Source organism: Ammospiza nelsoni, chromosome 35 (genome assembly GCF_027579445.1).
Source record: "Ammospiza nelsoni isolate bAmmNel1 chromosome 35, bAmmNel1.pri, whole genome shotgun sequence".
In the NCBI taxonomy this organism is placed as follows: domain Eukaryota; kingdom Metazoa; phylum Chordata; class Aves; order Passeriformes; family Passerellidae; genus Ammospiza; species Ammospiza nelsoni.
In genome coordinates, this window is record NC_080667.1 from 2,199,897 (window position 1) to 2,227,828 (window position 27,932).

General features: G+C 47.9%; 1 protein-coding gene across 1 annotated transcript; it reads right to left on the reverse strand.

Annotated features, from left to right (window-relative positions):
• FAM50A (family with sequence similarity 50 member A) lies at positions 1 to 27,932 on the reverse strand. Its single transcript, XM_059491545.1, has 13 exons — positions 27,699 to 27,932; positions 25,688 to 25,772; positions 20,567 to 20,666; positions 17,281 to 17,390; positions 13,871 to 13,953; positions 10,720 to 10,786; positions 9,661 to 9,722; positions 7,490 to 7,566; positions 6,938 to 6,992; positions 5,939 to 5,987; positions 4,832 to 4,902; positions 3,532 to 3,642; positions 1 to 141 (listed from the first exon to the last, which is right to left on the reverse strand). Exons 1-13 carry the CDS (start codon positions 27,807 to 27,809, stop codon positions 133 to 135), a joined length of 990 nt encoding a protein of 329 aa, XP_059347528.1. The 5' UTR covers positions 27,810 to 27,932; the 3' UTR covers positions 1 to 132.

Sequence of the window (27,932 nt, forward strand, 5' to 3'; positions counted from 1 at the left end):
TCTCAGGTTTGGATTTTATTGAGGTGGGGGAGGGGACGGGGGGATGGGGGGAGGGGCACACAGAGGGGGGAGGGGCGGGGCGGGCACAGCCCCTCCCCCACCCATGGGGGGGTCCCGGGGGCTCCTTCGGCATCAGCGGATCTGGGGGGGGAGGGGAGGGGTCAGAGGAGGCCACGCCCACACACAGAGCCCCTCCCCCCAGGGCTCCTCAACCACTTCTGCCCCTCCCCCCATGGCCCCTCCCCTGTCAAAGCCCCTCCCCCTCCCACATCCCCTCCCCCACTTACAGCTCCTCCTCTTTGCCCCTCCCCCATCCTGCCCCTCCAACACTTTTGGCCCCTCCCCCATTCCCTGCTCCGCCCCCTTGAGGCTCCTCCCATTCTTTGCCCCTCCCCCACTTTTGGCCCCTCCCCATTCTTTGCCCCTCCCCCACCCACAGCCCCTCCTCCATTGTTTTCCCCGCCCCCACTCTGCCCCTCCCCCACTTGGACCCTTCCCCATTGTTCTCCCCTCCCCCTTGTGGCCCCTCCTCCCTTTCTGCCCCTCCCCCACTTTTGGCCCCTCCTCCTTTTAAAGCCCCTCCCCCACTTTTGGCCCCTCCCCCATTTTGCCCTGACCCCAATAACCCCTCCCCCACCTCTGGCCCCTCCCCCTCCCCCACCTGTGGCCCCTCCCCCACCTGTGGCCCCTCCCCCTCCAGCCCCTCCCCCCGGGCTCCTCCACTTTGGGCTCCCAGGGGGGGATTTGGGGGGGGATTTGGGGCACTTTGGGCGGCATTTGGGGCATTTAGGGGGGGATTTGGGGCATTTTGGGGCATTTTGGGGGGAATTTGGGGCACTTGGGGGCATTTGGGGGGGGTTTGGGGCATTTTGGGGCATTTTGGGGGCGATTTGGGACATTTTGGGGGCAATTTGGGGCATTTAGGGGGGGATTTGGGGCATTTTGGGGCATTTTGGGGGCGATTTGGGGCATTTTGGGGCATTTTGGGGCATTTGGGGGGGAATTTGGGGCATTTGGGAGATTTTGGGGCATTTTGGGGATTATTTGGGATTATTTCGGGGTGAGTTTGGAGAATTTTGGGTTTTTTTAGGAACATTTGGGGGAATTTTGGGGATATTTGAGGGGCATTTGGGGTTTTTTGGGAGGATTTTTTAAGGATATTTTGGGGGATATTTGGGATTTTTTAAGGATATTTCAGGGATATTTTTGGGGATATTTCAGGGGTATTTGGGGTTTTTAGGGGATATTTAAAGGAGATTTTGGGGGGATGTTTAAGGATATTTTTGGGGAATATTTGGGATTTTTTAAGGATTATTTAGAGGATAATTTCAGGATATTTTCAGGATATTTTTAGGATTATTTGGGGGATATTTGAGGGGTATTTGGGGTTTTTTGGGAGGATTTGTTAAGGATATTTTGGGGGGTATTTGGGATTTTTTAAGGATATTTCAGGGATATTTTCAGGATATTTTTGGGATTATTTTGGGGATATTTTAGGGGTATTTGGAGTTTTTTTTAGGGGATATTTAAAGGATATTTTGGGAGGATTTTTTAAGGATATTTTGGGGAATATTTGGGATTTTTTAAGGATTATTTGGAGGATATTTCAGGGATATTTTCAGGATATTTTTGGGATTATTTTGGGGGATATTTCACGAGTATTTGGGTTTTTTAGGGGATATTTAAAGGATATTTTGGGGGTTTTTGGGAGGATTTTTTAAGGATATTTTGGGGGATATTTGGGATTTTTTAAGGATTATTTCAGGGATATTTTCAGGATATTTTTACGATTATTTTGGGGATATTTGAGGGGTATTTGGGGTTTTTTGGGAGGATTTGTTAAGGATATTTTGGGGGATATTTGGGATTTTTTAAGGATATTTCAGGGATATTTTCAGGATATTTTTGGGATTATTTTGGGGATATTTCAGGGGTATTTGGGTTTTTTAGGGGATATTTAAAGGATATTTTGGGAGGATTTTTTAAGGATATTTTGGGGAATATTTGGGATTTTTTAAGGATTATTTGGAGGATATTTCAGGGATTTTTTCAGGATATTTTTGGGATTATTTTGGGGGATATTTCACGAGTATTTGGGTTTTTTAGGGGATATTTAAAGGATATTTTGGGGGTTTTTGGGAGGATTTTTTAAGGATATTTTGGGGGATATTTTGGATTTTTTAAGGATTATTTCAGGGATATTTTCAGGATATTTTTTGGATTATTTTGGGGATATTTTAGGGGTATTTGGGGTTTTTTGGGAGGATTTTTAAAGTTTTTTTTGGGGATATTTGGGATTATTTTGGGTTATTTTGATTGATATTTTAGGGATATTCTAAGGACATTTCCAGGATAATTTGTGGGTATTTCAGGGTTAATCCAAAGACATTTTAAGACGATTTTTGGGGTTATTTTGAGGATATTTTTGGATATTTTAGGGATATTTTGGATTATTTTAAGGATATTTTACAGATACTTTTGGGATAATTTGGGGATATTTTAAGGATATTTTTGTGGATATTTTGGGGTGGTTTTAGGGGATATTTCAAGGAATATTTGGGATATTTTGGGGATATTTTGGGGGTATTTTTGTGGATATTTTGGGGTGATTTTGGGGTGATTTCATTGATATTTTTGAGGTGATTCTGGGTCTCCCCTGACCGTGTGCTTGTCCCAGCGTTTTCGGGGTCTCAGGGGATTTTTTAGGAACATTTTGGGGTATTTTTTGGGATATTTTAAGGATATTTTCGGGATAATTCAGGGATATTTTGGGGATATTTTTGGGATATTTTGGGATTATTTTTGGGGTGAATTGAGATGATTTTGGGGCTCCCCTCACCGTGTGCTTGTCCCAGCGTTTCTCGGGGTCTCAGGGGATTTTTTAGGAATATTTTGTGGTATTTTTGGGGATATTTTAAGGATATTTTAGGGATAATTCAGGGATATTTTGGGGATATTTTTGGGATTATTTTTGGGGTGATTTCAGGCAGTTTTGGGTCCCTCACCGTGTGCTTGTCCCAGCGTTTCTCGGGGTCTCAGGAGATTTTTTAGAAATATTTTGGGGTATTTTTTGGGAAATTTTAAGGATATTTTAGGGATATTTCAGGGATATTTTATAGATAATTTCAGGACATTTTGGGATTATTTTAGGGGTGATTTCAGGCAGTTTTGGGGCTCCCATGACCATGTACTTGTCCCAGCGTTTCTCGGGGTCGAAGGGACATTTTGGGGTTATTTTTGGATATTTCAGGGATATTTTAGAGATAATTTAAGGACATTTTGAGGATATTTTTGGGACATTTTGGGATATTTTTGGGGTGATTTCAGGCAGGTTTGGGTCCCTCACCGTGTGCTTGTCCCAGCGTTTTCGGGGTCTCAGGGGATTTTTTAGGAACATTTTGGGGTATTTTTTGGGATATTTTAAGGATATTTTCGGGATAATTCAGGGATATTTTGGGGATATTTTGGGGATATTTTTGGGACATTTTGGGATATTTTTGGGGTGATTTCAGGCAGGTTTGGGTCCCTGACCGTGTACTTGTCCCAGCGTTTCTCGGGGTCGAAGGGCTCCCAGCGGCTGGCAGGGAAGATGTGTTTGTTCTTCTCGTACCACGAGCGCAGCACGACCTTCCCGGCGTGCGACTGTGATGTCACCGTGACGTCATCGAGGGGGGCGGGGCCATGTCACCGGCAGGGGCGATGTCATCAATTGGGGGGGATGTCATTGGTCGGATGCGATGTCATCGATTGGGGATTTACGTCATTGGTAGGAGGTGATGTCATCAATTGGTGATGTCATCAATTTGGGGTGATGTCATCAATTTGGGGTGATGTCATCAGGGTGATGTCATTGGTCAGGATGATGTCATCGATGGGGGTTGATATCGGTAGGCGGTGATGTCATGGGGGAATGATGTCATAGATGGGGGGTTCAGGCCATAGGTCAGGGTGATGTCATCGGTAGGGAGTGATGTCATTGATTGGCAGTGATGTCATCCATTTTGGGATGATGTAATCATTTGGGTAAGTCCATTAATTAGAAGTGATGTCATTGATTGGAGTGATGTCATCAGTCAGGGGTGATGTCATTGATTTGGGATGACATCATAGTTGGGGGATTGACAGAATTGGTTGGGGATGATGTCATTGGGGGTGACATCATCAGTAGGGGGTGACATCATTAATTAGGAGAGATGTCATTGACCAGGGATTGATGTCATTGGTAGAGTGTGATGTCACCAATGGGGATGACATCATCGGTCAGGGGTGATGTCATTGGGGAGATGACATCAGTAAGGGATGATGTCATCATTTAAGGGTGATGTCATTGGGGGTTGATGTCATTGGTAGGAGATGATGTCATCAATTGCCAATGAAGACATCACCAACACGGAGTGATGTCATAGTTTGACAAATGACATCATTGGTGGGGGTGATGTCATTGATGGGAGTGACGTCATTAATTAGGGATGATGTCATCAATTGGTGTGATGTCATTGATAGGGGATGATGTCATCAATCCGGGTGGTGATGTCATTGATTCGGGGGTGATGTCATAGTTCAGGGACAGTGATGTCATAGACGGGGGAGTGCCGTCACCAATGGTGCGTGACGTCATCAATTGGACAGCGACGTCATCAATGAAAGAGTGACGTCATCAAGGGAGGATGCGATGTGATCGAGGAGTGATGTCATCGACCGAGGAGTGATGTAATAAATGAGAGCGACATCAGTGCCGTGGCAGTGACGTCATTGCCCCGGAGTGACGTCACCGGCAGCGATGACGTCACCAAGGGGGGGCGGGGCGATGACGTCACCGGGTCGGCGTTACCTCGTCCTTCTCCACGGTGGCGTCGCTGAGCAGCCGCACGTCCTCGTGCACGTCGAAGTTGAACAGCGGGCCTGGGGGCGGGGCCGTGACGTCACCGTGACGTCACAGACGCGCCCACCGTGACGTCACGGCTTTCCTCCGCAGTGACGTCACGGCCTCGCGTTACAGTGTCACGGCTCCCGTGATGACGTCATTGCCTCCACCGCGCGGGTGATGTCATGGCCGCCCACGATGACGTCACAGCCCCGGTGACATCACAGCCCCACCCCCCCCTCGACGTCGCCGTAGCCCCCGTGACGTCACAGCCCACTCACAGAGCATCGGGCCGCCCCATGAGGATGATGTCATAGCCTTCCCCACCCTGATGACATCATAGCCCCCCACTATGACGTCACAGCCCCCAATGATGTTATAACCCGTGATGTCACTGCACCAAGGATGACGTCACAGCCCTCAATTACGATGTCAAACCCCTGACAATGACGTCATAGCCCTCAATTATGGCGAGGGAGCCGCGATGATGACATCACAGCCACAATGATGACGTCACAACCTACAAATGGCGACGTCAGAGCCAATGATGACGTCACAGCCCCCGGTTCTGACACTGCAGCCTCCAACAATCAATGTCACCCTCCAATGATGACGTCACAGCCCCAATAATGATGTCAAAACTCCTACGCTGATGACGTCGCACACCAACAATGACATCACATCCTAGCAATGACATCACAGGCCCCAAAGTGACATCACATCCCCAGCGATTGCGTCACGCTCCCCAGTGATGATGTCACAGCCACCACTGAAGACATCACGCCCCAACAGTGAAGTCACAGCCCCATTACTGACGTCACAGCTGCAGTGGCACTGTCACAGCCCACAATGATGATGTCACAGCCCACAATGATGATGTCACAGCCCACAATGATGATGTCACCGCCCCAACCGATGACATCAAAGCCCCATTGATGATGTCACGCTCCATCCCTGTGACGTCGCAGCAAAATCAATGACGTCACATCCGCCCTCAGTGACGTCACAGCCCCGTTAATGACATTCCACCCCCAGTGTTGATGACGTCACGCCCCCGGTGATGACGTCACTCACCGCTCTTCCCGCGGGCCTTGGTGACGATGAAGTCGTAGAAGCTGTGGTGCTGCGGGGGAGGGGCACGGGGGGGTCAGGGGGGCGGGGCCTGAGGGGGGGAGGGGCCAAAGGATTGGGGGAGGGGCTTAAAGGGAGGGGGAGGAGCTCTGAGGGTGGGGGAGGGGCTTAGGGAATGGGGAGGGGCTTAAATGGAAGGAAAAGAACTCAGGGGTGGGGGAGGGGCTGTAGGGGTGGGGGAGGGGCTCAGTGTGATCGGGGGCGGGGCTCTCACGTGGGGGATGGTCAGGGATGGGGGTGGGGCCATGAGCTGGGGGCGGGGCCATGGGGTGGTTGGGGGCGGGGCTCTCACGTGGGGGATGATCAGAGGGTGGGGGCGGGGCCGAGGGATGGGGGCGGGGCTCTCACAGGGGATGATGTGGGCTGGGGGCGGGGCCATGGGCTGCGTGGGGGCGGGGCTCTCACGTGAGGGATATTCGGGGATGGGGGCGGGGCCATGGGGTGGGGGCGGGGCCATGGGATGGGGGCGGGGCTCTCACGTGGGGGATGATGCGCGGTGGGGGCGGGGCCATGGGCTGGGTGGGGGCGGGGCTCTCACATAGGGGATGATCGGGGGCGGGGCCATGGGCTGGGGGCGGGGCCATGGGCTGGGGCGGGGCCATGGGCTGGGGCGGGGCTCTCTCTCACGTGGGGGATGATCAGGGGTGGGGGCGGGGCCATGGGCAGGCTGGGGGCGGGGCCATGGGCTGGGGGCGGGGCCATGGGCTGGCTGGGGGCGGGGCTCTCTCTCACGTGGGGGATGATCAGGGCTGGGGGCGGGGCCATGGGCTGGCTGGGGGCGGGGCCATGGGCTGGGGGCGGGGCCATGGGCGGGCTGGGGGCGGGGCTCTCTCTCACGTGGGGGATGATCAGGGCTGGGGGCGGGGCCATGGGCTGGCTGGGGGCGGGGCCATGGGCTGGGGGCGGGGCCATGGGCGGGCTGGGGGCGGGGCTCTCTCTCACGTGGGGGATGATCAGATCCTCCTTGATGTACATGAGCTGCTCCACCCCCGCCGAGCTGCGGGAAACCCATCAGGGACCCCAAAACCAACAGAAACGCCCCAAAATGCGCCAAAAATAACCCCGAAATAACCCCAAAAATACCCCAAAAATACCCCCAGAGACCCCAAAATCGGCAAAACCGCTGCAAAACAACCCCGACACATCCCAAAATACCCCAAAAAACACCAAAACCACCTGGAAACCCCTCTGAGACCCTCCCCAAACCCCCCAAATCCCACAGGGACCCCCCAAATCCCCCCGAGGACCCTCCCCAGCCCTGGGAGACGCCCCAAAAATCCCCCAAATCCTGCCCAGGACCCCCCAAATTCCACCTGGGACCTCCCAGGACCCCCCAAACCCCCCCCAGACCCCCCAAATCCCAATTGGGACCTCCCAGGACCCCCCAAATCCCAATTGGGACCCCCCCAAGCCACTCAAGAACTCCCCAAAGTCCCTCAAATCCCACCTGGGACCCCCCAAAACCTCCCCAAAACGGCCCCGGCCCCCCCTCACCGGAGCTCACTGAAATCCTTGCGCAGAATCTCCAGAGCTTTCTGCAGGAACTGCTGCATCGTGTTCCCCTTCTTCATCTGAGGGACCCCAAAATCGGCCAAAATCACCCCAAAACCCACCCTAAAGAACCCCCAAAATCACCCCAAAATCCACCCTAAATCAACCCCAAAATCACCCCAAAATCCACCCTAAATCAACCCCAAAATCACCCCAAAATCCACCCTAAAGAACCCCCCAAAATCACCCCAAAATAACGCCAAAATCCACACCCAAAATCAGCCAGAAACCCCAAAAATCTGCCCCGAAAACCTTCCCGAAACCACAAGGAATCATCCCAAAAATCAACCAAAATAATCCCAAAAAAATCATCTCAAAAATCACCCGGGAACCCCAAAAAAACACCCCAATCGATACCCCCAAAATCACCCAGGAACCCCCAAAAATTATCTCAAATTCACCACAAAAATCACCCCAAAAATCCCAAAATTCAATCCAATATCACCCCAAACTCACCCCAAAACCACCCCCAAATCCACCCCAAAATCAACCCAAAGCTTCCCCAAAAATCACCCCAAATCCCCCCAAAAATCAGCCCCAAAAAACCACCCCGACATCACCCTTAAAAATCACCTGGGAACCCCACAAATCACCCCCAAAATGACCCCAAAAATCACCCCGGAACCCCCAGAAATTATCTCAAATTCACCACAAAAATCACCCCAAAAATCCCAAAATTCAATCCAATATCACCCCAAACTCACCCCAAAAATCACCCCCAAATCCACCCCTAAAAATCACCTGGGAACCCCACAAATCACCCCCAAAATGACCCCAAAAATCACCCGAGAACCCCCAAAAATCCACCCAAAAATCACCCAAAACCACCCCAAAAATCCACCTGAGAAATCATCCTGGAACCCCAAAAATCACCCCAAAAATCACCCAAAATCACCCCAAAATCAGCCCCAAATCCACCCAAAAATCAGCTCAAAATCACCCCAAAAATTAACCAAAATTACCCCAAAATCAGCCCCAAATCCACTCAAAAATCAGCCCCAAATCACCCCAAAATCAGCCCCAAATCCACCCAAAAATCAGCCCAAAATCACCCCAAAAATTGCCTCAATGTCACAGCAAAAATTCACCCCAAAAACCTCAAAAATCGCCCCCAAAATCACCCCAAAACCACAAAAATCCACCCCAAAATTACCCCCAAAATAACCTGGGAGCTCCAAAAATCACCCCAAAAATCAGCCCAAAAAACTGCAAAAATCATCCCAAACAATCACCTCCAAATCTTCCCCAAAACCCCAAAAATCGCCCAAAATCACCAAAAAATTCCCCCCAAAAAAACCCAAAAATCAACCTAAAATCCCCCCCCACAAATTACCCAAAAATCACCTGGGAATGCTGAAAATCACCCCAAAAACGCCCCAAAATCCACCCCAAAATCACCCAGGAGCCCCAGAAATCACCACAAAATCACCCAGGAGCTGCTGCACTGTGTTTGTCTCCTTCATCTCAGCAGGGGGACCCCAAAAATTACCCAAAAAACCCCAAAAATCCCCATAAAAATCACCCCAAAATCAACCAAAAATCCAATCCAAAAAATCACCCAAAACTCACCCCAAAATCCACCCCAAAAATCACCTGGGCACCCAAAAAATCCCCCCAAAAATCACCCAGAATGACCCAAAAAACCATCCAGGAACCCCAAAAATCGTCCCAAAATCACCCCCAAAAAAATAACCCCAAAAATTACCAAAAAAAAAACACCTCAAAAATTCACCCCAAAACCTCAAAACTCACCCCAAAATCCACCCAAAAATCACCCCGGAACCCCAAAAATCACCTCAAAAATCACAGCAAAATCACCCCAAAAATCACCTGGGAGCCCCCAAACCCAACTGGGAACCCCAAATTCCCTAAAAATCCCCCACAATCACCCCAAAAATCACCTGGGAGCCCCAACACTCATCTGGGAACCCCAAAAAATCACCCGGGAGCCCCAAATCACCCCAAAAATGACCCAAAAATCCCCCAATCCCTCCAAAATTCCCCCCAAACCCCTAAAAATCCCAACAGAATCCCCCCAAAATCCCCCAAATTCCTCCTGGGACCCCCAAAATCCCCAAATTTCCCCCCAAAACGCCCCCGAGCCCCTCCCCCACCTTGACGGTGCGCCGGTGCCCGGAGCCGTCCCAGTAACTGAAGGTGATCTCGATCTCCTCATCTGGGGGGGACAGCAAAAATCACCCCAAAATCACCCAAAATCACCCTAAAAACCATCCCAAAACTGCCCCAAAATCACCCCAAAATCACCCAAAATCACCCTAAAACCATCCCAAAACTGCCCCAAAATCACCCCAAAAATCACCCCAAAAATCACCCCAAAATCACCGTAAAAACCATCCCCAAACTGCCCCAAAATCACCCCAAAAATCACCCAAAATCATCCCAAAATTGGCCCCAAAACCACCCCAAAATTGACCTAAAATGCCCCAAAATCACCCTAAAAATCACCCCAAAAATGATGCCAAAATTACCCCAAAATCACCCCAAAAATTACCCCAAACCACCTCAAATCTGCCCCCAAAATGCCCCAAAACCACCCTAAAATGGACCCAAAAACTGCCCCAAAATCACCCCAAAAATCACCCAAAAATCACCTAAAAATCATCCCAAAATGGACCCAAAAACTGCCCCAAAATCACCCCAAAAATCGCCCAAAATCATCCCAAAATTGACCCTAAAGTGCCCCAAAATTCCCCCCAAACTACCGTAAAAATCACCCAAAAATCACCTCAAATCTGCCCCAAAATGCCCCAAAACCACCCCAAAATGGACCCAAAAACTGCCCCAAAATCACCCAAAAAATCACCCAAAAATCGCCCAAAATCATCCCAAAATTGACCCCAAAACTGCCCCAAAATCACCCCAAAAATCGCCCAAAATCATCCCAAAATTGACCCCAAAAACTGCCCCAAAATCATCCCAAAATTGACCCTAAAACGCCCCAAAATCACCCCAAAATTGACCCAAAATCACCTAAAAATCATCCCAATATTGACCCTAAAGCGCCCCAAAATCGCCCTAAAAATCACCCAAAATTATCCGAATTTCCCCCCAAATCTCCCAAATTCCTCCCAAAAATCCCCAAATTTTCCCTGAAATCCCCAAATTTCCCCAATTTTCCCCAAAAATCCCCAAAATTTCCCAAATTTTCTCACTTTTGATTTTCTCCTGTTTGGCCTCCCACTCCTGCCTGAGCTCCTCCCGCAGCCGATTCTCCTCCTCCTGGGGCACAAAATCAGCAAAAATCAACAAAATCAACGGGAAAAATCCCAAAATAATTTAAAAAAACCAAAAAATGTCCCAAAACACCCAAAAATATCCCAAAATAACCCAAACCAACCCCGAAATGACCTCAAATATCCCAATAACAAATCAAAATAACACCAAAAAATCCAGGCAAAATAACCCCAAACCAGCCCAAAATGTCCCAAATAACCCAAAAAAATGCACAAAATATCCCAAAATACCCCAAATAATCGAAGCCAGGCCAAGAAAACAACCCCAAAATTACCTGAAATTATCCAAAATATCTCAAAACACCCCAAAATATCCCAGATCGCCCCAAAATCCCCCCAAAATCCCCCAAAATCCCAGCTGAGACCCCAAAACCCCCAAACCCCACCCAAAACCTCCCCAGGGACCCCAAAATCAGCCAGAAACCCCAAAAATCTGCCCCGAAAATCATCCCAAAACCACAAGAAATCATCCCAAAAATCACCTCAAAAATCACCCGGGAACCCCCAAAAATCCACCCAAAAATCACCCAAAACCACCCCAAAAATCCACCTGAGAAATCATCCTGGAACCCCAAAAATCACCCCAAAAATCAGCCCGAAATCCACTCTGAAAATCACCTGGGAACCCCAAAATTCACCCCAAAAATTACCCAAAATCACCCCAAAATCAGCCCCAAATCCACCCAAAAATCAGCCCAAAATCACCCCAAAAATCGCCTCAACGTCACGGCAAAAATGCACCCCAAAAACCTCAAAAATCGCCCCCAAAATCACCCCAAAACCACAAAGTCCACCCGAAAAATCCCAAAATTCAATCCAGTGTCACCCCAAACTCACCCCAAAAATCACCCCCAAATCCACCCCAAAATTTCCCTTAAAATCAGCCCCAAATCCCCCCAAAAATCAGCCCCAAAAAACCACCCCGAAATCACCCCTAAAAATCACCTGGGAACCCCACAAATCACCCCCAAAATGACCCCAAAAATCACCCGGGAACCCCCAAAAATCCACCTGAAAAATCATCCTGGAACCCCAAAAATCCACCTGAGAAATCATCCTGGAACCCCAAAAATCACCCCAAAAATCACCCCGAAATCCACTCTGAAAATCACCTGGGAACCCCAAAATTCACCCCAAAAATTACCCAAAATCACCCCAAAATCAGCCCCAAATCCACACAAAAATCACCCCAAAAATCAGCCCAGATCCTCAAAAATCTCCCAGAAATTCCTGCAGGACCCCCCAAAATCCCCCCCAGGACCCCCCAAATCCTCAAAAATCTCCCAAAAATCCCCCTCAAATTCACTCAGGAGCCCCAAAATTTTTCCAAAATTCCCCCAAACCCCCCCAAATCCCCCCAGGACCCCCCAAATTCCCCCCAAATCCTCAAAAATCTCCCAAAAATCCCCCCCAGGACCCCCCAAAATCCCCCCAGGACCCCCCAAATCCTCCCAAATCCCCCACAAAAACCCCCAAAATTCCCCTCAAATCCTTAAAAATCTCCCAAAAATCCCCCCCAAACCCCCTTAAATTTCCCCCAAATTTTTTCCAGAATTGCCCCAAACCCCCCAAAATCCCCCCAGGACCCCCCAAATCCTCAAAAATCTTCCAAAAATCCCCCTCAAATTCACTCAGGACCCCCCCAAATTTTTCCAAAACCCCCCCAGGACCCCCCAAATCCCCCCCTAAATCCACTCAGAACCCCCAATTTTTTCCAAATCCCCCCAAATCCCCCACAAGAACCCCCAAAATTCCCCCCAAATCCTCAAAAATCTCCCAAAAATCCCCCCCAGGACCCCCCCAAATCCCCCCAAAACCCCCCAGGACCCCCCAAAATCCCCCCCAGGACCCCCCAAATTCCCCCCAACACCCCCAAATCCCCCCAGGACCCCCCAAAATCCCCTCAGGATCCCCCAAATTCCCCCCAAGATCCCCAAATCCTCCCAAAACCCCCACAGGAACCCCCAAAATTCCCCCCAGATCCTCAAAAATCTCCCCAAAATCCCCCCCAGGACCCCTCAAATCCCCCCCAAATCCCCCCAACCGCCCCCCAGGACCCCAAAATCCCCCCCAGGATCCCCCAAATCCCCCCAGGACCCCCCAAAACCCCCCCAGCACCCCCAAAATGCCCCCAGGACCCCCAAATCCTCCCAAAACCCCCCCAGGACCCCCCCAAAATCCCCCCCAGGACCCCCCAAAAATTTCCCCCAAATAATTTCCCCCCAAATCCTCAAAAATCTCCCCAAAATCCCCCAGGACCCCCCAAAACCCCCCCAGGACCCTCCAAATCCTCCCTAAAACCCCCACAGGAACCCCCAAAATCCCCCCCAGGACCCCCCAAATCCCCCCCAAATCCCCCCAGGACCCCCAAAACCCCCCCAGGACCCCCCAAAATCCCCCAGGACCCCCCAAAATCCCCCCAGGACCCCCCAAATCCTCCCTAAAACCCCCACAGGAACCCCCAAAATTCTCCCCAGGACCCCAAAATGCCCCCAGGATCCCCCAAAATCCCCCCAAAACCCCCTCAAATCCTCAAAAATCTCCCAAAATCCCCCCAGGACCCCCAAACCCCCCCAGGACCCCCCAAATTCTCCCCAGGACCCCCCAAATCCCCCCAAAACCCCCACAAATCCTCAAAAATCTCCCAAAATCCCCCCCAGGACCCCCCAAAATCCCCCCAGGACCCCCCAAATCCCCCCCAAAATCCCCCAAATCCTCAAAAATCTCCCAAAAATCTCCCCCAGGACCCCCCAAATCCACCCCAGGACCCCCCAAAATCCCCCCAGGACCCCCCAAATCCTCCCTAAAACCCCCACAGGAACCCCCAAAATTCTGCCCCGGACCCCCCAAATCCCCCCAGGACCCCCCAAAATCCCCCCCAGGACCCCCCAAAATCCCCCAGGACCCTCCAAATCCTCCCTAAAACCCCCACAGGAACCCCCAAAATCCCCCCCAGGACCCCCCAAATCCCCCCCAGGACCCCCCAAAATCCCCCCAGGACCCCCCAAATCCCCCCCAAATCCCTCCAGGACCCCCAAATCCTCCCCAGGACCCCCCAGTTCCCCCGGACCTCTCTGTCCCTGTCGGGCAGGAAGCTCGTGTCCACGTCGGGGTTTTTGCCCAATTTTCGCTTTTTTGGGGCCTCCTCGGGGGCTGGGGGGAAAGGGGGGGTCAGAAATGGGGATCCCCCAAAAACCCCGAATTTCACCCTGGGAACCCCCCAAAAAATCAGAAAAAACGGCAAAAAAATCCCTAAAGAAATTGGCAAAATTTCCCCCCAAAAAATCCCCAAATGTCCGAAAAACGTCAACAAAAATCCCCAAAAATCTCAAAAGAAAAGTCCAAAAAAATCTCGAAAAAATCCCCAAAATTCCCCCAAAAATTCTTTAAAAAATCAAAAAAAATCCCCAAAAAAACCCTTAAAAATTCCAAAAAAAAAAGCAAAAATATTTAAAAGAATCCCAAAAAATCTCCCAAAAAATCTCCAAAAAACTCAAAACAATCCCCAAAAATTCTTTAAAAATCCCCAAAAAAATCCCAAAAAAAACCCTTAAAAAATTAAAAAAAAATATTGCAAAAATATTTAAAAGAATCCCAAAAAAGACCCCAAAAAAATCTCAAAAAAATCCCCAAAATTCCCCCAAAAATTCTTTAAAAAATCCAAAAAAATCCCCAAAAAAACCCTTAAAAATTCCAAAAAAAAAAAAGCAAAAATATTTAAAAGAATCCCAAAAAATCTCCCAAAAAATCTCCAAAAAACTCAAAACAATCCCCAAAAATTCTTTAAAAAATCCCCCAAAAAATCCCCAAAAAAACCCCTTAAAAAATTAAAAAAAAAAATATTGCAAAAATATTTAAAAGAATCCCAAAAAAGACCCCAAAAAAATCTCAAAAAAATCCCCAAAATTCCCCCAAAAATTCTTTAAAAAATCCAAAAAAATCCCCAAAAAAACCCTTAAAATTCCAAAAAAAAAAAAAAGCAAAAATATTTAAAAGAATCCCAAAAAATCTCCCAAAAAATCTCCCAAAAAATCTCCAAAAAACTCAAAACAATCCCCAAAAATTCTTTAAAAATCCCAAAAAAAATCCCAAAAAAAACCCTTAAAAAATTAAAAAAAATATATTGCAAAAATATTTAAAAGAATCCCAAAAAAGACCCCAAAAATTATTTTAAAAATCGCCATAAATTCTTTAAAAAATCCAAAAAAAATCCCCAAAAAAACCCTTAAAAAATTCAAAAAAAAAATTTGCAAAAATATTTAGAAGAATCCCAAAAAATACCCCAAAAAAATCTCAAAAAAATCCCCAAAATTCCCCCAAAAATTCTTAAAAAAATCCTAAAAAATCCCAAAAAAACCCCTTAAAAATTAAAAAAAATGCAAAAATATTTAAAAGAATCCCAGAAAATCTCCCAAAAAATCTCAAAAAGTCCCCAAAATTCCCCCAAAAATTCTTTAAAAAATCCCCAAAAAACCCCTAATAAATTCAAAAAAAAAAAAATTGCAAAATTATTTAAAAGAATCCCAAAAAATCTCGCAAAAAAGACCCCCAAAAATCTCAAAAAAATCCCCAAAATTCCCCCAAAAATTCTTTTAAAAATCCCAAAAAGAAAAGCAGGAAAAAATCCAAAAAAATTGCAAAAAAAAATCCCAACAAATCCACCCCCCGAAAAAAACCAAAAAATTAAAAAAATTCCCCAAAAATCAAAACAAAATCCGAAAAAAATCTGAAAAAAAATCCCAAAAAATTCGGTAAAAGTCCAAAAAAAGCTCCGAGAAAAACGCAAAAAATCCCAAAAAAATTCCCAAAATTCCCCCAAAAATTCTTAAAAAAATCCCCAAAACATCACAAAAAACCCTAAAAAATTAAAAAAAAAATTTGCAAAAATATTTAAAAGAATCCCAAAAAATCTCCCAAAAAAGACCCCAAAAAATCTCAAAAAAACCCCAAAAATTCTTTAAAAAATCCCAAAAAAATCCCCCAAAAAAACCCTAAAAATTTTCCAAATAAATTGCAAAAATATTTAAAAGAATCCCAAAAAGTCTCCCAAAAAAATCTCAAAAAAATCCCCAAAATTCCCCCAAAAATTCTTTAAAAAATCCAAAAAAACCCCTAATAAATTAAAAAAAAATGCAAAAATATTTAAAAGAATGCCAAAAAATCTCCCAAAAAAGACCCCAAAAATCTCAAAAAAATCCCCAAAATTCCCTCAAATATTCTTAAAAAAATCCCCAAAAAAATTCCCCAAAAAAACCCTTAAAAATTCCAAAAAAAAAATTGCAAAAATATTTAAAAGAATCCTAAAAAATCTCCCAAAAAAGACCCCAAAAAATCTCAAAAAAATCCCCAAAAATTCTTTAAAAAATCCTAAAAAAATCCCCAAAAAAAACCCTTAAAAATTCCAAAAAAAAAATTGCAAAAATATTTAAAAGAATCTCAAAAATTCTCCCAAAAAAGACCCCAAAAAATCTCAAAAAAATCCCCAAAAATTCTTTAAAAAATCCCCATAAAATCACAAAAAAACCCTAAAAAATTCCAAAAAAATTTGGAAAAATATTTAAAAGAATCCTAAAAAATCTCCCAAAAAAAATCTTCAAAAAACTCAAAACAATCCCCAAAAATTCCTTAAAAAATCCTAAAAAAATCCCCACAAAAAACCTTAAAAATTCCAAAAAAAAAATTGCAAAAATATTTAAAAGAATCTCAAAAAGTCTCCCAAAAAAATCTCAAAAAAATCCCCAAAATTCCCCCAAAAATTCTTTAAAAAATCCAAAAAAACCCCTAATAAATTAAAAAAAATGCAAAAATATTTAAAAGAATGCCAAAAAATCTCCCAAAAAAGACCCCAAAAATCTCAAAAAAAACCCCAAAATTACCTCAAATATTCTTAAAAAAAATCCCCATAAAATCACAAAAAAACCCTAAAAAATTCCAAAAAAATTTGGAAAAATATTTAAAAGAATCCCAAAAAATCTCCCAAAAAATCTTCAAAAAACTCAAAACAATCCCCAAAAATTCCTTTAAAAATCCTAAAAAAATCCCCAAAAAACCCCTTAAAAATTCCAAAAAAAATTTGCAAAAATATTTAAAAGAATCCCAAAATATCTCCCAAAAAAGACCCCAAAAAATCTCAAAAAAATCCCCAAAATTCCCGCAAAAATTCTTTAAAAAATCCCCATAAAATCACAAAAAAACCCTAAAAAATTCCAAAAAAAATTGGAAAAATATTTAAAAGAATCCTAAAAAATCTCCCAAAAAAATCTTCAAAAAACTCAAAACAATCCCCAAAAATTCCTTAAAAAATCTCAAAAAAATCCCCAAAAATTCTTTAAAAATCCCCAAAAAAATCCCCCCCAAAAAATTGCAAAAATATTTAAGAGAATCCCAAAAAAGAGCTAAAAAAAGACCCCAAAATATCCCAAAAAACCCCAAAATTCCCCCAGATTCCCGATTTCCCACGGAGCGCTGCCCCGTGCCCACCTTCCTCCCCCTGCTCCTCGTCCTCGTCGCTGCCCAGGCTGAAGCTGAGCGAGCTGATCTTGCGCTGAGCCTCCCGACGGCGCTGCCGCTCCCGCTGCCGCTCCAGCTGCCTGCGGGAGGGGGAGGGGGCATGGGGGATGGGGGATGGGGGATGGGGGATGGGAGGGACTGGGAGGGACTGGGATATACTGGGATATACTGGGATGGACTGGGGATGGACTGGGAGGGACTGGGAATGGACTGGGATATACTGGGATATACTGGGGTATACTGGGGTATACTGGGAGGGACTGGGAATGGACTGGAATATACTGGGATATACTGGGAGGGACTGGGAGTGACTGGGAGGGACTGGGATAAACTGGGATAGACTGGGACATACTGGGATATACCGGGAGGGACTGGGAGGGACTGCGAATGGACTGGGATGGACTGGGATGGACTGGGAGGGACTGGGAGGGACTGGGAGTGACTGGGGTATACTGGGATATACTGGTGTATACTGGGATATACTGGGATGGACTGGGATGGACTGGGAATGGACTGGGAGGGACTGGGATGGACTGGGAGGGACTGGGATATACTGGGATATACTGGGATATACTGGGGTTTACTGGGATGGACTGGGATATACTGGGAGGGACTGGGAGGCACTGGGATATACTGGAATATACTGGGGTATACTGGGAGGGACTGGGAGTGACTGGGGTACTGGGGTATACTGGGATATACTGGTGTATACTGGGATATACTGGGATGGACTGGGATGGACTGGGAATGGACTGGGAGGGACTGGGAGGGACTGGGAGGGACTGGGATATACTGGGAGGGACTGGGGTATACTGGGGTATACTGGGAGGGACTGGGAGTGACTGGGAGGGACTGGGATAAACTGGGATAGACTGGGATGGACTGGGACATACTGGGATATACCGGGAGGGACTGGGAGGGACTGCGAATGGACTGGGAGGGACTGGGAGGGACTGGGATATACTGGGGTATACTGGGATATACTGGGATATACTGGGATATACTGGGATATACTGGGATATACTGGGAGGGACTGGGAGTGACTGGGAGGGACTGGGATAAACTGGGATGGACTGGGATATACTGGGATATACCGGGAGGGACTGGGATGGACTGGGATATACTGGGATATACTGGGATATACTGGGGTATACTGGGAGGGACTGGGAGGGACTGGGACGGACTGGGATATACTGGGATATACTGGGATGGACTGGGATATACTGGGACATACTGGGAGGGACTGGGAGGGACTGGGAATGGACTGGGATATACTGGGATATACTGGGAGGGACTCAGATGGACTGGGAGGGACTGGGAACAAACTGGGATGGACTGGGAATGGACTGGGAATGGACTGGGAGGGACTGGGAGGGACTGGGATATACTGGGATATACTGGGAATGGACTGGGAACAAACTGGGAATGAACTGGGATGGACTGGGAGCAGCCTGAAACCAAACTGGGAGCACTGGGAACGAACTGGGATCAAACTGGGAATGAACTGGGAGGGACTGGGATGGACTGGGAGGGACTGGGAACAAACTGGGAGGGACTGGGATGAAAATGGGACCAAACTGGGAGCACTGGGAGGGACTGGGAACAAACTGGGATCGACCCAGGGAGGGAACTGGGACCAAACTGGGATGGACTGGGATCAAACTGGGATCAAACTGGGAGGGACTGGGATAAACTGGGATCAAACTGGGATGGACTGGGATGGACTGGGATCAAACTGGGATCAAACTGGGAGGGACTGGGATGGACTGGGACCAAACTGGGAGGGACTGGGAGGTTCGGGGCCGTTTTGGGTCATTCGGGGTTTTTGGGTGATTTTGGGGCCATTTTTGGGATGATTTTTGGGGTGATTTCAGGTGATTTTGGGGCCATTTTGGGGCCATTTTTGGGTCACTTTGGGGTCATTTTGGGGGTGATTTGGGGCTATTTGGGGGTGATTTTTGAGATGATTTTGGGGTATTTTAGGGTCATTTTTGGGGTGATTTTGGGGTTATTTTTGGGACATTTTGAGGTCATTTTTGGGGGTTATTTTTGGGATGATTTTGGGGTATTTTAGGGTCATTTTTTGGGTGATTTTGGGGTTATTTTTGGGTGATTTTGGGGTATTTTAGGGTCATTTTTTGGGGTGATTTCAGGTGATTTTGGGGTTATTTTTTGGGGTCAATTTGGGTTATTTTTGGGGTGATTTTGGGGTATTTTTATGGTCTTTTTTGGGGTGGTTTGGGGTTATCTTGGGGTATTTTTAGGGTTATTTTTGGGATTATTTTGGGGTTATTTTTTGGGGTTATTTTTGGGATGATTTTGGGGTATTTTAGGGTCATTGTTTGGGTGATTTTGGGGTTATTTTTGGGGTATTTTAGGGTCATTTTTTGGGGTGATTTTGGGGGATTTTGGGTGATTTTTGGGTTATTTTAGGGTATTTTTGGGGCATTTGGGGGTTATTTCAGGCTATTTTTGGGGTTATTTTTGGGGTATTTTGGGGCCTATTTCGGGGTATTTTTGGGATTTTTTTGGTGCTACTTTTGAGGTTATTTCTGTGTTATTTTTTGGGTCATTTTAGGGTGATTTTGGGTCATTTTAGGGTCATTTTTTGGGGTGATTTTGGGGTTATTCTTGGTTATTTTCAGGGTATTTTAGGGTCATTTTTTGGGGTGATTTTGGGGTTATTCTGGGTTATTTCTGGGTCATTTTAGGGTCATTTTTTGGGGTGATTTCGGGGTTTATTTGGGTTATTTTGGGGGTATTTGAGGGTCATTTTTTGGGGTGATTTTGGGGTTGTTCTGGGTTATTTTTGAGGTATTTGAGGGTCATTTTTTGGGGTTTATTTGGGTTATTTTGGGGTATTTGAGGGTCATTTTTTGGGGTGTTTTTGGGGATTATTTGGGTTATTTTGGGGGTATTTGAGGGTCATTTTTGGGGTTTATTTGGGGTATTTTTGAGGTATTTGAGGGTCATTTTTGGGGTTTATTTGGGTTATTTTGGGGTATTTGAGGGTCATTTTTTGGGGTGTTTTTGGGGTTTACTTGGGTTATTTTGGGGGTATTTTAGGGTCATTTTTTGGGGTTTATTTGGGTTATTTTGGGGTATTTGAGGGTCATTTTTTGGGGTGTTTTTGGGGTTTATTTGGGTTATTTTGGGGGTATTTGAGGGTCATTTTTTGGGGTGATTTTGGGTTATTCTTGGGGTATTTCAGGGTCATTTTTGGGGTGATTTCGGGGCACTTTGGGGTTTCTCTCACAGCTGCAGCTCCCGGCTCTGCTCTCTCTTGGCCAGCTGCTTCTCGCGCTCCTTGACCAGCGCCTCCTGCTTGGCCTTCATGTCATTGAGGGTCACCAGCCCTGGGGACAATGACAGTGCCACCACCTTGGGGACATCAATGGGGACATCTGTGACAGTGCCACCACCCCTTGGGGACATCCCTGACCAGCCCTGAGCCTCCTGCTTGGCCTGCATGTCATTGAGGGTCACCAGCCCTGGGGACATCAATGGGGACATCACTGGGGACATCTGTGACAGTGCCACCACCCTGGGGACAGCCCTGAGCCTCCTGCTTGGCCTGCATGTCACTGAGGGTCACCAACCTGGGGACATCAATGGGGACATTGGGGGGACATCATTGGGGACATCTGTGACAGTGCCACCACCTTGGGGACATCCCTGACCAGCCCTGAGCCTCCTGCTTGGCCTGCATGTCATTGAGTGTCACCAACCCTGGGGACAATGACAGTGCCACCACCCTGGGGACACCCCTGGGGACAGCCCTGAGCCTCCTGCTTGGCCTGCATGTCATTGAGGGTCACCAGCCCTGGGGACATTGGGGACATCTGTGACAGTGCCACCACCCCTGAGTGCCACCAAGCCCTGGGGACATCATTGGGGACATCATTGGGGACATTGGGGACATCCCATGGACAGCCCTGAGCCTCTGCTTGGCCTTCATGTCACTGAGGGTCACCAACCTGGGGACATTGGGGACAGTGCCACCACCCCTGAGTGCCACCAAGCCCTGGGGACATCATTGGGGACATTGTCACCATCCCCAGGGACAGCCCTGAGCCTCCTGCCTGGCCTGCATGTCATTGAGGGTCACCAGCCCTGGGGACATCAATGGGGACATCACTGGGGACATCTGTGACAGTGCCACCACCCCTGGGGACACTGAGGACACTGGGGACAGTGCCACCCCCCCTTGTGTCACCAACCCCATGGACACAACCTGGGACAGCGCCACCACCCTGGGGACACTGACAGTGCCACCAGCCCTGAGTGCCACCACCCTGGGGACATCATCTGGGACAGTGCCACCACCCTGGGGACATCATTGGGGACATCACTGGGGACATCAGGGACATTGTCACCACCCTGGGGACGTTATTGGGGACATCCCTGGGTGCCACCACCCTGGGGACATTGGGGACATTGGGGACATCACTGGGGACATCACGGACATTGTCACCAGCCCGGGGACATTGGGGACACTGACAGTGCCACCATTGCTGAGGACATCATTGGGGACAGTGGGGACACCTCTTGGGGACATCATTGGGGACAGCCCTGGGGACATCGGGGACACTGTCACCACCCTGGGGATGTCATTGGGGACATCCCTGAGTGCCACCACCTTGGGGACATCACTGGGGACACTGGGGACATCAGGGGCATTGTCACCACCCTGGGGACACTGACAGTGCCACCAGCCCTGAGTGCCACCACCCTGGGGACATTGGGGACATTGGGGACAGTGCCACCACCTCTGAGTGTCACCAGCCCCATGGACATCACCTGGGACAGTGCCACCACCTTGGGGACATCCCTGGGGACATCTGGGACATTGGGGACATCACTGGGGACATTGTCACCATCATCACAGACATTGTCACCAGCCCGGGGACATTGGGGACACTGACAGTGCCACCATGCTGAGTGCCACCATTGCTGAGGACAACATTGGGGACAGCCCTGGGGACATCGGGGACATTGTCACCACCCTGGGGACGTCATTGGGGACACTGGGGACACCTCTTGGGGACATCACTGGGGACATCCCGGAGTGCCACCACCCTGGGGACATCACTGGGGACACTGGGGACATCGGGGGCATTGTCACCACCCTGGGGACACTGACAGTGCCACCAGCCCTGAGTGCCACCACCCTGGGGACATTGGGACATTGGGGACATTACTGGGGACATCACGGACATTGTCACCAGCCCGGGGACATTGGGGACACTGACAGTGCCACCAGCCCTGAGTGCCACCATTGCTGAGGACATCATTGGGGACAGTGGGGACACCTCTTGGGGACAGCCCTGGGGACATCGGGGACACTGGGGACATCACTGGGGACATTGAGGACATTGTCACCACCCTGGGGACGTCATTGGGGACACTGGGGACATCGGGGGCATTGTCCCCACCCTGGGGACACTGACAGTGCCACCAGCCCTGGGTGCCACCACCCTGGGGACATTGGGACATTGGGGACATTGGGGACAGTGCCACCATCTTGGGGACATCCCTGGGGACATCACTGGGGACATTGGGGACATCCCTGGGGACATCCCTGGGTGCCACCACCCCCATCATTGGGGACACCACTGGGGACACTGACAGTGCCACCATCCCTGGGTGCCACCATCTTGGGGACATCCCTGGGGACATCCCTGGGGACATCCCTGGGTGCCACCCCCATCATTGGGGACACCACTGGGGACACTGACAGTGCCACCAGCCCTGGGTGCCACCACCTTGGGGACACCGGGGACGCTCCTTGAGGTGCCCTCGACCCTCGAGGCGGAATTTTGGGGCCGTTTTGGGGGAATTTGGGGACAAATTTTGGGGTGATTTGGGCAAATCTTGGGGTCAATTTGGGGAGAATTTTGTGATGGATTTTGGGAGAATTTTGGGGTGATTTTGGTCAGATCTTGGGGTGATTTGGGAAGATTTTGTGATGGATTTTGGTCAGATTTTGGGGTGACTTTGCTCAGATTTTGGGGTGAATTTTGCTCAGATTTTGGGGTGGCTTTGGTCAGATTTTGTGATGGATTTTGCTCAGATTTTGGGGTGACTTTGCTCAGATTTTGGGGTGATTTTGGTCAGATCTTGGGGTGATTTGGGAATATTTTGTGATGAATTTTGCTCAGACTTTGGGGTGACTTTGCTCAGATTTTGTGAAGAATTTTGGTCAGATTTTGGGGTGAATTTTGTGACGAATTTTGCTCAGATTTTGGGGTGGATTTTGCTCAGATTTTGGGGTGATTTTGGTCAGACTTTGGGGTGACTTTGCTCAGATTTTGGGGTGAATTTTGGGAGAATTTTGTGATGGATTTTGCTCAGATTTTGGGGTGACTTTGCTCAGATTTTGGGGTGATTTGGGAATATTTTGTGATGAATTTTGCTCAGATTTTGGGGTGACTTTGGTCAGATTTTGGGGTGGATTTTGCTCAGATTTTGTGATGGATTTTGCTCAGATTTTGGGGTGTCTTTGCTCAGATTTTGGGGTGACTTTGCTCAGATTTTGTGATGGATTTTGCTCAGATTTTGGGGTGACTTTGGTCAGACTTTGGGGTGGCTTTGCTCAGATTTTGGGGTGTCTTTGCTCAGATTTTGGGGTGATTTTGCTCAGATTTTGTGATGAATTTTGCTCAGATTTTGGGGTGACTTTGCTCAGATTTTGGGGTGATTTTGCTGTGATTTTGGGGTGAATTTTGCTCAGATTTTGGGGTGGATTTTGGGAGAATTTTGTGATGAATTTTGCTCAGATTTTGTAATGAATTTTGGGCAGATTTTGGGGTGATTTGGGCAGATTTTGTTGATGAATTTTGCTCAGATTTTTGGGGTGAATTTTGGTCAGATTTTGGGGTGAATTTTGGTCAGATTTTGGGGTGACTTTGCTCAGATTTTGGGGTGATTTGGGAAGATTTTGTGATGAATTTTGCTCAGATTTTGGGGTGACTTTGCTCAGATTTTGTGATGAATTTTGGGAGAATTTTGTGATGAATTTTGCTCGGATTTTGGGGTGAATTTGCTCAGATTTTGTGAAGAATTTTGGTCACATTTTGGGGTGAATTTGGGCAGATTTTGTGATGAATTTTTCCTCAGATTTTGAGGTGAATTTTGCTCAGATTTTGGGGTGACTTTGCTCAAATTTTGGGTTGAGTTTGGTCAGATTTTGGTGTGAATTTTGGTCAAATTTTGTGATGAATTTTGCTCAGATTTTGTGAAGAATTTAGGTCAGATTTTGGGGTGAATTTTGCGATTAATTTTGCTCAGATTTTGGGGTGACTTTGCTCAGATTTTGTGAAGAATTTTGGTCAGATTTTGGGGTGAATTTTGTGACGAATTTTGCTCAGATTTTGGGGTGGATTTTGCTCAGATTTTGGGGTGATTTGGGAATATTTTGTGATGAATTTTGCTCAGATTTTGGGGTGACTTTGGTCAGATTTTGGGGTGGATTTTGCTCAGATTTTGGGGTGAATTTTGGTCAGATTTTGGGGTGGATTTTGTGATGAATTTTGCTCAGATTTTGTGATGGATTTTGCTCAGATTTTGGGGTGACTTTGGTCAGACTTTGGGGTGATTTTGCTCAGATTTTGGGGTGATTTTGCTCAGATTTTGTGATGAATTTTGCTCAGATTTTGGGGTGACTTTGCTCAGATTTTGGGGTGATTTTGCTGTGATTTTGGGGTGAATTTTGCTCAGATTTTGGGGTGGATTTTGGGAGAATTTTGTGATGAATTTTGCTCAGATTTTGTAATGAATTTTGGGCAGATTTTGGGGTGATTTGGGCAGATTTTGTTGATGAATTTTGCTCAGATTTTTGGGTGACTGCTCAGATTTTGGGGTGAATTTTGCTCAGATTTTGTGATGGATTTTGCTCAGATTTTGGGGTGACTTTGCTCAAATTTTGGGTTGACTTTGGTCAGATTTTGTGATGAATTTTGCTCAGATTTTGTGAAGAATTTTGGTCAGATTTTGGGGTGAATTTTGTGATTAATTTTGCTCAGATTTTGGGGTGACTTTGCTCAGATTTTGGGGAGAATTTTTCCTCAGATTTTGTGATGAATTTTGCTCAGGTTTTGGGGTGACTTTGCTCAGCCTTTGGGGTATTTTTTCTCAGATTTTGGGGTGTTTTTTCTCAGATTTTGGGGTGTTTTTCCTCAGATTTTGGGGTGTTTTTCCTCAGATTTTGGGGTATTTTTTCTCAGATTTTGGGGTGTTTTTCCTCAGATTTTGGGGTGTTTTTTCTCAGATTTTGGGGTGTTTTTTCTCAGATTTTGGGGTGTTTTTCCTCAGATTTTGGGGTGTTTTTTCTCAGATTTTGGGGCTGCATTCTGCTGCTTTCGGGGCCCCCTCTCACCCACGGTGCTGGATTTCAGCTCGGCCTCCACGGCGTCGTAGTGAGCCGAGAATTTCTTATCAATGTTGGACTTCACGATGTTCTCCTGGGGGAGGGGCGGCCTCAGACACCCCAAAAAAACCCCAAAAAACCCAAAAAAACCCCAAAAACTCCCAACACCCCCCCAAATCCCCTCCAGAGCCCCAAAACCCCCCCAAAATTCCCCCCCGAACCCCAAATCCCCACAAATTCCCTCCACACCCCTCCAGGACCCCCCAAAACTCCCCCCAAAACCCCCTCAGGACACCCCAAATCCCCCCCAAGAGCCCCAAATTCCCCCAGGACCCCTCAAAACTCCTTCAAACCCCCCAAAACCCCCCGGGAACCCCAAATTGCCCCCAAAACCCCAAATTCCCCCCAAAATTTCCCTCCCAAACCCTAAAATTGCCCCAAAACCCCAAATTCCCCCCAAAATGTCCCTCCCAAGCCCCAAAATTGCCCCCAAAACCCAAAATTGCCCCAAAAATGTCCCTGCCAAACCCCAAAATTGCCCCCAAACCCCCAAATTCACCCCAAAAATTTCCCTCCCAAGCCCCAAAATTGCCCTCAAATCCCAAATTCCCCCCAAAATTTCCCTCCCAAACCTCAAAATTGCCCCCAAACCCCAAATTCCCCCCAAAATTTCCCTCCCAAACCCCAAAATTGCCCCCAAACCCTATAATTGCCCCCCCAAACCCCAAATTCCCCCCCCAAACCCCAAAATTGCCCCCAAAACCCAAAATTGCCCCAAAATTGCCCCAAAATGTCCCTTCCAAACCCCAAAATTGCCCCAAAAACCCCAAATTCCCCCCAAAATTTCCCTCCCAGACCCCAAAATTGCCCCCAAACCCCAAATTTCCCCAAAATGTCCCTCCCAAACCCAAAATTTCCCTCCCAGACCCTAAAATTGCCCCCAAAGCCCCAAATTCCCCCTAAAATTTCCCTCCCAAACCTCAAAATTGCCCCAAAAACCCCAAATTCCCCCCAAAATTTCCCTCCCAAACCCCAAAATTTCCCTCCCAAACCTCAAAATTGCCCCCCCAAACCCCAAATTCCCCCCCAAACCCCAAAATTGCCCCAAAATGTCCCTTCCAAACCCCAAAATTGCCCCCAAAACCCCAAATTCCCCCCAAAATTTCCCTCCCAAACCCCAAAGTTTCCCCAAAACCTCAAAATTCCCCCCAAACTCCAAAATTGCCCCAAAATTTCCCTCCCAAACCCCAAAATTGCCCCAAAACCCCCAAATTCCCCCCAAAATTGCCCCCAAACCCCAAAATTGCCCCAAAAATGTCCCTGCCAAACCCCAAAATTGCTCCCCAAAACCCCAAATCCCCCCAAAATTTCCCTCCCAGACCCCAAAATTGCCCCCAAAACCCCAAATTCCCCCCAAAATTGCCCCCAAACCCCAAAATTGCCCCAAAATTTCCCTCCCAAACCCCAAAATTGCCCCAAAAACCCCAAAATTGCCCCAAAACCCAAAATTGCCCCAAAATGTCCCTCCCAAACCCCAAAATTGCCCCAAAACCCCCAAATTCCCCCCAAAATTGCCCCCAAACCCCAAATTCCCCCCAAAATTGCCCCCAAACCCCAAATTCCCCCCAAAATTTCCATGTCTAAGCCCAAAATTGCCCCCAAATCTTCCCAGATCCCCCCAAAATCTCCCGAAATTCCCCCAAAATCCCTCTCGGGACCCCCAAATCTCCCTCAAATCGCCCCGGGACCCCCTAAAATCCTCCCTAAGACCCCCAAAATCCCACCTGGGACCCCAAAATTCCCCCAAATTTTCCCCCAAAATTCCACAAAATTCCCCCCAGGACCCCCCAAAATCCCCCCTGGGACCCCCAAATGCCCCTCAGGACCCCCCAAAGCCCCAAAATTTCCCCAAATCCCCAAAATTCCCCCCAAAACCCCTCCGGGACCCCCCAAACCCCGACCCCCCCCCACCCCCCCAAACCCCCCAGGACCCCCCGACCCCTCCCCGCCCCTCCCCCACCTCCTGGATGCGCAGGCGCAGTTGCTCCATGTGCTCGCGCTGCCGCTCGCGTTTCTTCATCAGCTGCAGCGCCCGGCCCGCCTCGCTGGCCGCGCCCTTGTACTGCGCCATTTTGGGGCTTTCGGGGGATTTTTGGGGATTTTTGGGATTTTTTTGGGATTTTTTTGGGGTTTTTTGGGGTTTGGAAGCGCCGGGAGCGGCGGCCGGCGGAGAACCCGGAAGTGCGGGCGGAAC

What these genes read in the sequence shown, in the direction of transcription:
- FAM50A (XM_059491545.1), bottom strand. Translation starts at nt 27,809, where the DNA reads ATGGCGCAGTACAAGGGCGCGGCCAGCGAGGCGGGCCGGGCGCTGCAG. An exon ending in TGCCCGACAGGGACAGAGAG is followed by an intron (nt 10,787 to 13,870) that starts GTCCGGGGGAAC and finishes TTTGTGCCCCAG; the next exon opens with GAGGAGGAGAATCGGCTGCG. An exon ending in GGCACCGGCGCACCGTCAAG is followed by an intron (nt 7,567 to 9,660) that starts GTGGGGGAGGGG and finishes GGGGTCCCTCAG; the next exon opens with ATGAAGAAGGGGAACACGAT.